At 39.5% G+C, this 11,234-nt stretch overlaps 1 protein-coding gene across 1 annotated transcript in view; it reads left to right on the plus strand.

The window, feature by feature from the left end:
• Positions 1–323: 323 nt before the first annotated feature.
• The window catches only part of TRUB1 (TruB pseudouridine (psi) synthase family member 1), a 28,463-nt gene continuing 17,552 nt past the window's right edge, over positions 324–11,234 (plus strand). The window contains exons 1-3 of the mRNA XM_010077532.1: positions 324–444; positions 1,490–1,582; positions 5,281–5,336. Of these exons, the coding sequence (XP_010075834.1) occupies positions 324–444; positions 1,490–1,582; positions 5,281–5,336 (270 nt within the window). The remainder of the gene's footprint in view (positions 445–1,489; positions 1,583–5,280; positions 5,337–11,234) is intronic.

The following is an 11,234-nucleotide window of genomic DNA, read 5'->3' on the forward strand; positions in this document are numbered from 1 at the left end:
CTGGGTGCTGATAGGGGCTGGAACCACAGCCCCTGTCAAGCCACTGCACCTACTTTGTCAGCGTTCAGAATACTTAAGGAGAGCTGATCTTTGATTTTTTTTGGTGGTAGTTCGCAGCCATCGCATGGACCATACTGGGGAATGGAGCCGTTCCTGGGTGCGTTGTATCTCGCTGTGTGGAGCTGCTGGGTCCCTGCAAGACTCAGGGTGTTGGTCACACTGTACGGTGAGCTGTGGGGCCATACGCACCACTTGCTTGTTTGGGGCAAGCGTCTGTTATTGCCTAAGGTGCAGCATGGTGTGAGCCTTTGTTTTGAATAGGGATGAGATTTGCCACAGCAGAAAGCTCCAGTCCTGCAGGGCACAATGCAGGGGATCCCAGCTTGCTTGGAGAGCTGTTGGAGTGTGGTCCCAGGGACAGCATGGACCCACATGCCAGAACAGGTGACAGCAGCATCTCTGCAGCTCAGCAATGGCAGGATGCTCTGCTCAAGTCCCACTGCCTATTGCCATTTAAAAAAAGTCACCAAATGAGTGAAAATCACGGTGTTTTGAGGAGTTTGAAAGTCCTGAGTACAGTCTCGCAGTCACCAGAAACTGCTTTTTCTGAATGCGAGGAAGCCTGGGTGTTGGATGTTAGGAAAAAAAGCCTGTGATCATTGCAAAGGTGTGAGGGACTATGGCCTATATTGTCTTTGTAATGGTTATAGGGACTTTTAGGACTTACTGATGAAGTGAGAATATACTTGCAGATTGGTGAGTGTCTGTTTAGGCTGATCCACTCTGTAGAGGACTGTAGTGTAGGTATGAACTTCAGTTCAGCTTTGTATGGAAGAGATTTAGTTGGATCATGTCTGATTCCCTGGTGTGAAAGGCATAATGAAGAGAATAGAATAGGTAAGGGAGCTTAGAGCATCTGTCATATTTAATACTAATAAATAAGGGGCATTGGTGTCTTAAATTCCTGGAGTCATCAGCTGCATAGGAAGTATGGTGGGTTGAAATGCTCTGACAGCGTGAAAACAGCAGTGGGCAATTTCATTTCATTGTAGAGTTTCCATAGGGCTGTGTACATGCAAATAAACACAACCCATTACATGGAAGGAAATATGACAAGAATTGCTCAGATTATATAGCATAAAATTTGTGTATAATAGATGATTCTGGGGGCTGCTAGTTCTTGCATACTTTGTTAATGAAACTTCACAGGTGAACTGTCCGCCAGGTTTCCTAGTAGTATTTTCTGAACATCTGTTTGTAACGGTACGGAAGACTTGATTAGAATCTAAGTGAAAATAGCTAACAAATTGTTTGAAGTTGGGAGCAGATCTAGATGAATATTGGTCTTATTCAGTACAGCAATTTCTGCACTGCTGATTTGAAGTTTAAATAATTGATATTTATCTCCTTTAGCAGTATGGAAATATGTGCTATTTTTACTGTGTTCTAATGTTATCCTATAATGCTTCCCTTCAATTTCTATTTGCAGAAGCTGGCGTGCAAACAAATGGGAACAAAAGAAGCCGGGTTTTGAAAATTGGACATGGTGGAACTTTGGACAGTGCAGCTGCAGGAGTTCTGGGTAATGAAAAATATAAATGCAGTCATCAGAAGATGATTGCAAGAAGCATTTTCATGCCTACATGAAATCAGAGGTGGAGGAACAATTTGGGATACACATGGCAGGTTTTGTGGGAAGGACAGGTTACTGTGGAAGAGTGGTCTGAGTTAGTTTTCCTCTGCGTATACTTTTGCAAGCATATAATGTGTCTCTTAACAGAAGGCTGTATTCCCACCCACCAAACTCCTGAAATAACTTGTGGGTTATTACACTAAAATACAGACTCCTGTGTAATGAATTCTAAATTACCTCAGAAATTGATGGCTTTCTTTACTTTAGCTGGGGATTTATAGTCATCATAGTTTTCTAAAGTATTTGTTCTTAAACTAATGCTTTTCTGGGATTTTGAGGGAACTTTTTGGGTTGTAATACTTGCCAAATGAAAGATGTATAAGAGCAATTCAGCTGCTGCTTTTTTTGAGGCACTGTATAGGAACAATTTTTGTCTTCTGTCTTGCTTGATAAAGAAGAGTAATCAAAGAGATTTGTCTTTTAATTTTGATAGCAATCTATTTATCCATTTCCTTTGTTTTGTTAAAGAAGAGGATGTGTCAGTTGCTGGTGTTGAAAAGTCATCTGTGGGTGTGACCATTGGGCTGGATTATTTCTGTATCATACGTTGTTACCAATAGTTTTGTTGATAAGTAACATGCAGACTACAGCTTGCTTAATTCATAGCCTTGTAGTTCTACTTGGCTAGAAGACATAGTAGCAATACTTTTTTGGTATTGAAAATCAACAGATACAACTATGAATGTACACTGCAAATAAATCCACTGAGTTTTGATCTAATGACTTATCAGGAAGAGCTGTGCTTTAAGGAGATGCTGTTTGCTGAGGCTGTTGCTAGTAGAGGCTTATAGACTGATCATTGTCTTTCTCTGTCACCTCTGAGCACTGCAAAATATAGCATCTTGGGCTAGAAGTAAACTAATTTATTTCCAGTTTCCTGTACTGTGTGGCTACTCACTGGAGGATACTATGTGTATTGCTGAAGCGGACCTTTGAGCATGCTGCTCATTGGGGGAAGTCAACAACATTGATCCATAGGAAAAGAAAAATCACTCATGCTTCTTAATTGCTTTTCCTACTGTTCTCTGATAGCCAGCAGTGTCCAAAGCCTGCTCCTGTGGCATGGCAAAAAGTGCTTGGTCTTGATGTGTTTGGTAAAGGCAGAGAAGTGCATCATCGTAGCATGCTATGTATCAATTAAAAAAGGCCCACTGCCATACAAAACACATAGAGAAAAGTCAATAGTAGCTAGATTGGAAAGAACAAAACTGGAGAGGAGTGGGAACGGGAATGTGCCCTGATTTCTTGTGGGTTCACTTAAGATAATGAGGAGAGAGGGGAGCACACAACAGAAACAATTTATTCAGAAAATGCATGCTGCTTTTTGGCATGGGGTGGTGGGGTAGGAAGCTTTCTTTCTTTATAGACAGTAGCATAACAGAAGTATTTCTCTTCGGAATCCACTAACCTTTCTTTCTTGAGGTATACTCTTGTTTCTCACGGTTTATGTACTGCATATCTATAACTTTGTTCGTGGGATCTAGTTGATGCAGAGTTTTGCTTAGTGTGCCAAGAGTACTGCAAATAACTGGGCAGTGCTTTTCATCAGAAGGTATACTTTTGTATTTCTCTTCCTATTGACACCAAATGGAGATGAAGAAGGATGTTGGAGACAGAGATCAGTGATGTATGGCATGTGAGTAAAAGGCACCTTAGGAACCAGGTGGCATGTGATGGCCCTGCTCTGGTAGGAGCCTGGAGTGACTGCTGTCTGAGAGGCAGAATATTTTGTCTGTTTCCGTCTCGGACTTCCGTTGCATTTGGAAGGTGGTGGGAGCTGGGACTCACTTCTACTTCTCAATGTTAGGTCTCATATTTTAGATACAAGAAGCAAGGGATTGTAGGTCCAGTCTTAGTATCTTCTTTTAATATCTGTCTAGAGCCATGGTTCTGGTTTACAATGGGAATTGTAAATATTTGGCTTGTTTCTATATGGCAGTTAGGAACTATGTTTCCAGCGTGGAAGAAAATATTAAAAAGTATCAAAATTAAAACCTAGTGGTAAAGACTCAGAGAAGAACTATGATTATATCTTTTGAGAATGAGCATATCTCCATAATGTGCACTATGCCTTATGTAAGGAAGATTGGATGTCCTCTGTCTTAGGAGAATCTAAGCCATTTATGAAAAGGCAGAGGTGAGTGATGGTAATTCTTTTGAAACTGAAGTAGATATTATTTCAGCCAAGTAGCAAATGCCATTCAAGACGTTGTTTAAAGGCTAGCAAATTAAAAGAAAAAAATTCAGTTTAACCTTGTTACGCTCTATGTCGCCTTTCAACAGTACACACGCTGCACAAGCTGATGATTAATTGTAAAAGTTGTTCGTGTCTTGCTCACAAAAGCACTCAGTGTCTCTTTAAAATTATTCTGTTGAATCTCTTGACACTCTAGCAAATTTCAGCTCAGCCGTGATGTTGAAGTGTCAGTGATGTCATTACATTGCAAGAAAAGTACTTAGCTATAAAGTTTTATCTGCGTGCTTATCTTCTTTTCTCAGCCATGTTACAACTCTTTCCTATCTGACGAATATGACAGGAACAGGCTGAACTGAAAGTACACAAAAGCACAAGCACAAGGGCATGTATGACTGAAAGCCTTCAGGAACAGGAGGAAAAGTAGTGGAGAATAAGTAGTCTAGTGAGTCTCAGAATATAAAGACTGAGAAGCAGTAGAGCATGAGTGTTTGCTTAAAAAAAAAAGTTCATTGTCTGGTTTGATGCTTTTGGTACTGGCTCCTGGTTAACACAAAGCTGATTTCCTGCAAGCTCTCTTAACTCCTGTAGTTTTATTAAAAATAAGGACATAAGCTGTTATGTATTCGATGAGTACACAAAACTAATTTCCTTCTAAAATTTTCATTGTTTCCCATCTTCCTTCTGTTATTGTTTCTTTAAATTGCTGTTAAGTAGAGAAAATCAATAGAAAAGCATATTTAAGGAAAAGACCTTGTAAAAAGCTTTACAATAAAATATAAAATAGACCTTTTCTTCCATCTGCTTCTTTTATGAAAAGCTGACTGTTGTTTTGGAGAATACTGGTTTGAGATTAAGAATAGAGTGATCTGTACATACACAGTAATAGGAGGGTTTGATTATAAAAGATTTTTGACACAGGCAGTTGGACCTTTTGATTATTTAATGTTTTTGCTGTAAGTCTGATAAACAATTGCATTATACTATCTCAGCTGTATTAGTCTTGGTCACTGTCAACCTTTAAAGGGCTATTTAGTTACAGTGAAGGCTAGATTCATTATTAGTGAGTCATAGCCTTCATCAAACCAGAGACGGGGTTAATTGCACTATCCATTTCTTTGGTGATTTAAAGATAAATAAATCCGGGGACTGAATTAAAGCATTTCAACAATAGATGAAGCTTAGTTGTCTTCTACTTTAGACTTTTCCTTTCACTAGTCTCATGTTGTTTGAACATCAGAGATACTTTCTCATAAGCATTGACTCTCTTTATATGCTAACAGAGCATGAAAGTCTGTATTTCTTACTAGCATAATATTTGGTAATGAATGGTGTTGAATAAGGGAACTGTGGAGATGGTTTTGAAGTGGCATTTCTCCTTCTGTCTTTGCAGTGGTTGGTATTGGAAAAGGAACAAAAATGCTGAGCACTATGTTGTCAGGTTCCAAGGTAAGGAGTGCTAAATGACTTGTATTAGTGGGGATTTTTGTTTGTTCTTTTTTTTTTTTTTTTTTATGCTTACAGTGAAGAGCTGCATCAACCTACAAATATCTCAACCATCCCGTGTATTTAGTTTAAATGTGTACTTCAGTTCCTTTTTGCATTTAGTCAGAAATTTTATACTGCCTTTTACATCCAGAATTGTTATTTCAAAAGCTGTGTTTGCGTGTTTTCCTACAAAATGGGAATAAAGACCAAATTCCTAATTTACAGGAAGTTTTCGATAATATTTAGTGTTTTAAAAAAGGGGGGTGGGGGAGAAAAACTGTAATGAAGATGACACTGTGGATGATGTTGTCAGGATGTAACTGTGTATGACAGTTCAGTTTTTGGTCATTTTTCTTATGTGTAGATAACATAATTGTTATTTATCTTGCTGTAACAGATGGTCTTTGTTTCTTTTCTTTCTTCTTAAATATCATGAGGCCTTAAGAGGCACCTTTTGGAATTGAGAGTGTTTTGCATTGGTGGTAGTAGCTATCATTCCAGATTGCAGCTTCTGTAGGTGGATGCTCTACAACCACATAGACAGGGACGTGTAGGAAGCCGAACGTAACAGAAGCCCTGTGGCTGCATGAGATAATCCAGGCTGGAGCCTTGACAGTTAGCAATCTTGTTGATTTCTGCTTTTGATTAGTTATACTATGTCTTTGGTGATCGCACTCCAGATTGTAGTACATACACAAACAAGTGCATATACTCCTGAGAATCATCTATCGTGTTGATTCCTTCTTTGCAAGTAAAATTCTGTGGTTTTAGCCATTATTTTTAGATGAGAAGTTTAGGTAAGAATGACAGATACAGAAATCAATTAAGCCTTACAGATTTCATTTTATCCTTGGGGAAAATCAATAGTGGGCTCAGCAAATTGATAGCCTTTCTAATGCATTTTGTTCTGCTGTTTTTCCTATTCTCTTCTGATCTGAACACTTAAGCTCTTCACAGGTGCTGATCTGATAACTTGAGGTAGAGTTTGAGTGACCATCTTCAGTTCAACTCAAAGGACAGAAGAGAATACAGCCAGGATAAAAAGATGTAGCTCTAGTGTCTGATCCAAAACCTACTATAGTCAGTGTCAGTCTCTGCACTGACTGCAGTGGGTTTGCGTTTGGTTTATAGGACCAGATTTCAGAGGCATCTGCATTTGAAACATGCAGTAGGCAGCTGGAGCTGGATTTACAATGGAAGTGTAAGCAGTTACCACCTGACATCTCCTTTCAAAGAACTTTGAATTTAGAAAAGACATTAAGATACTTCAGCTAAATTAAGTCATTATAGCTAAATGTGTGAAAATTGTTGATTTAAAAGGAGGTAAAGCAATTGAAGTATCTCTTAAGCTGATTGATGTTCACAGTGGAAACAGCTGTGCTGGATGAAGTAGTTTCAGCCTTTTTGGCAGAAGAGAGTGTGCACAAGTTCCTGACAACTTCACTGTAAAGTCCAGTAGCCAGTAGGAGTTATCTAGCCTAATGTTGTGCCCAGATAGCTCAAGAAGGCTTACAGCTTTTCCTGAGAGACAAGGGAGGGGAATGCAGAGGAGAAATAGGCAGTTGAGACAGTCTGGTAATCTACCCCAGCTAGGTCCGCCAGCTCTCACCTGGCCTTAGATTGGTATGGGCTGTGGGCACATGATTCAGTGAGGCAAGCAAAGTTACATCCGTGGAGCAGATCAGCTCTTCTACTGCAACTGTTCGTGTGTTCTGATATGGCAGAGAGTATGAGGTAGCTACCATCTGTTCCAGGTGACATGGCTGTCATGAGCCTTCATTTGGAGCTTGTCTTGTCCCTGCTTTTCTGTTTTCTATTTATACTTCAATAAATTAGGCATGCAATAATTTGAGAGGCTTAAGGAAGTTGAAGGATTTTACCCATTTGGTTTTTTTGACCACACTGACGTAGTGAGAGATCTGATACAGATAAATCCATGACTGTCTAAATAGGTTTGAGTATTTTTTTGCATGCCATACCATGTGCTAGGAGTTTATACTCTTGTTTCATCTTTTTTTACCATTGTGGATGCTAAAGTGTTTGTTGAGGTACAATGTTTTTCTTCTCTGTCTTTTATTACTAGTAAGGTGCAGATGAACTGTCTGGGCCTCTCTGGTTAGGATTTACTATTTGGCTATAGGAATGTATCTTGGAAAGAAATGGTTCAGTCTATCATTGCTGGCAGCAGAGCTATGCTGAGTGGCCAAAACTTATGTTACTGCAGTAAACTCCATATGGTGGCTCTGCCAGAGATTGGACTATTTCTGCTTTTTTTTTTTTTTTTTTTTTTTTCCAAAACATTGTGTGAAATTTTCCTGACTCTGTGTGGCAGCTCTGAACATTATCACTCAATTTGCAACTTGCATATATTATACAAGGAGTGTTACTCTTTCAGTGTAAATCTAGTTCTCCACTACTAGTTTGACCTCCTTATGAATTAAAACAAAACAAACAGAAATGTGCAGCCAAGGGCAATACCTTCTTAGTGTACCAGATTTCTCATTGAATTCTTAATATTTATCCAGAAATAAAAATATGTGCAAGCTGGCTTAGATTTTGTTTGTTTGCTCTACTTTGTTTCAAATGTTCCAAGTGAGGGGGAGAAGCTGAGTCCTCTTTGATTTGGAATTTGTATACTGAGCATTCAATACATGTTCAATAGGAGAATCACTTTTCCGTCTTGTGTTCTGGGACTTGGACTTCGTCTTGCCTGGACTTTCTGCACTGTGTTATTTTCAGAGAAACTGTCTTATCATTTTTGCAAAATAAAGATAGTACAATGAGAAATATTTCCTGTTTCACCAATAAAATTAATATAATCGGAGTGGACCAATTTTTATTGTGGTAAATTGTTTCTGAAGGACTCAGTCTTACGGGTAACTAGTCTGTCTCAAACACAGTGTAGAAGTGATTTTTCTAAGGGGGAAATGACTTAGAAAATGCTAGCTAGCAGCACAGTTTCCAAAGCGATAATCCTGTTTTAAAACCTGTTATCTACCAGAATGTTCTGTTATGTAGAAGCAAAGAGGGAAATGATCAGGGACTTGTCAGAAGAAAAAAGGGAAGAGCTATAAGCAATTAAATTATTCATTATTCAAATTCTTTCCATTGGGAGGAGATGTCTTCCATCACATACAGCCTTTATTTTTAGGTGGGATAAAACAGGATAATTGAAATTTTCAGACTTCAGTTCAATGTGTACTTTGCCTGTTTTTCAGTGAGGTAGCATCTGGGTTCACCTTAAGAGAATTTGAGTCATATTAGTGTGAATGAAGCCAGAACTTGGCCATTCATCAAAGTGTTCTTCAAATCACTGCCTGTCTACGAGCAGAAAGCATGAGTGTATTGTTTTTAGCTGAGTGTCATGGTTTAACTCTCAGCTGGACTAAGCACCAGGCAGCGACTCGCTCACCCTCCCCCATCCCTAGAGAATGAGGGAGAGAATTAAAGGAGCAAAGGAAAAGATTTGCCTGAGTACTTCGCACTGTTTGCACAAGTTTGGGCAGGGACTAGTTAAAATAGAAAATTTAATCTCAAAAATTGTGGCTTCTCCAGAATGAAACACTATTAAAAAAAAATAAAATTAAAAAATCACTGGATAGAGTAAAACCCAAACTCCAAATGATCACAAGGCCTAGAGAGACAAAAAGAGATTTTGGGCAGAATGAAGACACATCAGTCACATTATATGTGACAATGTCAATTTATTATAATTGGGAAAATTTGACTTTTTACAGATCCTGGATGGAAAATGAGTGCTAGTTCAGTCAGTGACCAGGTCTCAGAACTTGCTGGTCACACTTGTATCCTATGAAAGAGGGCTTGCCTGAGCAGGAAATAGTTCAGAGAATTTATGAGAGACAATAAGGTACTTCTTGTGGCGTGATTCTGGGATTAGAGTTTGTGTATTGAAAAATTGTTTCTCTGGAGGGTTGGCACCAGATGCTGTGGAGCAAACTGTCCATGAAGAAGGCTGTTTCTTTACCTCCTGTGGTTATCTTACTGTCCTAAAAATTTGGCTTTAATTTGTATTCCTTAACTTCTCAAATATAAAGGTTTCTAGCTTTCTCACTGAATTAATTTTTTTTTAATTAGGTCCTTAGCTTCCATTGTTTGGCAAGGAGTTCAATGAATAAATAATCCATTAAAAAGCACGTCTAGTAGTTCTGTAAGGAACAGAACTAGCGAAGCCTTTTCTTGTGACTTTGTTTACAGCTCATTAGACACCAAAGCCCCATGTGGACTCTTTGGTATCCAGTAGTACAGTGGGGCTCCCTCGAGAGCCTTTTTCCTAGTGGAAGCTGCAACAGATTTATTTCCTCTATCTGTCTGTTTTCAAGAGGCTTATAAGAACTCGGCATCTCTGAGACCTCTGTTCTTCTGCCAACGTTTGTGTGTTTGCACATTAATATGCACACCATGATGGTGTAAGCGCTGGTTCTTTGGAAATCCTAATTTTCTTTTGAAAGAGCCTTGCTGTTTTTGTTGGGTTTTTTAAAAATGTATTTCAAAAGAAGTTTGTGGTCCCGTTTGTATATATGTGTTACGACCGCAAGAAAATTGAATTGACTTTGCTTTTGAAGGATCCTCTTGGTGGTGTGTGCTCTTACTTTTAATCTCCTCTACAGTATCACCAGCTGAGCTCTTTGTTTAATCTTGCTTTCTTTTGGAGCTGTAAAACCAAGACTACTTATTAATACATTGCATAGTGATGTGTTCTGTTTTCTCGGCTCTCGTTGAGACCCCACCTTGAGTACTGTGTTCAGATGTGGGGCCCCCAACATAAAAAAGACCTGGACCTGTTGGAGAGAGTCCAGAGGAGAGCCACGAAATTAATCAGAGGGCTGGAGCACCTCCCCTTGAGGACAGGCTGAAAGAGTTGGGGTTGTTCAGCCTGGAGAAGAGAAGGCTCCGGGGAGACTTAATAGGAGCCTTCCAGTACCTGAACGGGGCTACAGGAGAGATGGGGGGGCACTCTTTATCAGGGAGTGTGGTGAGAGGACAAGGGGTAACAGGTATAATCTGAAAGAGGGTAGATTTAGACTAGACATTAGGAAGAAATTTTTCACTGTGAGGGTGGTGAGGCACTGGAACAGGTTGCCCAGGGGAGCTGTGGATGCCCCATCCCTGGAGGTGTTCAAGGCCAGGCTGGATGAGGCTTTGAGCAACCTGGGCTAGTGGAGGGTGTCCCTGCCCATGGCAGGGGGGTTGGAACTAGATGTTCTTTAAGGTCCTTTTCAACCCAAACCATTCTACGGTTCTTTTTCATGTTCTGATATTTTTAACATTCTCTTGGAAAGGCAAGATTTGTGGGTCGTAGTAATACTTTTTATTAGACTAGTTGGTATAGTACAGAAGACTAGGCTTTTGGATGTGCAAGCCTTCTCAGATCGAAAATAGAAGCCATGGACTTTAAGTGTATTTCAGATTTGTTCAGAGTTTACTGAAGCAGATACCTTTTAGCAGGTATAATTTGTGAAAGGAAAAGTAGTTAATGCTTGTGAGTGTAGAATACCAACAATTCTGTGTGGGCAAGCAGTTACACGTAGGACTCCAATACTGTTCCACACAGATGGGCTATGTTTTATTGTCTGCTTTCATAAAAGAGAGGAAGAAAACAGTATATCTCCTGTGTTAGATAGCAAGGTTTTGTTCACAGCCGATCAGCCAAGCTGCCAGTCACAAAGTGAGGGGGACTGTTATTGCTTGCTTGATGCTTCTTCAGATCACATCTTGCTTGTGTTCATCTATGGTTTTAGTTGGGCTTTTGCTTACGAATTGAAGTATTATCATATCCAACTGTCTGTATGTGTCTTGGAGGAATCCCAGTAAAGGTGATTTGTTTGCTCTTTAGCTCTT

The sequence above is a fragment of the Pterocles gutturalis genome, unplaced genomic scaffold, assembly GCF_000699245.1.
Source record: "Pterocles gutturalis isolate BGI_N339 unplaced genomic scaffold, ASM69924v1 scaffold50418, whole genome shotgun sequence".
NCBI classification, from domain to species: Eukaryota; Metazoa; Chordata; class Aves; order Pterocliformes; family Pteroclidae; genus Pterocles; species Pterocles gutturalis.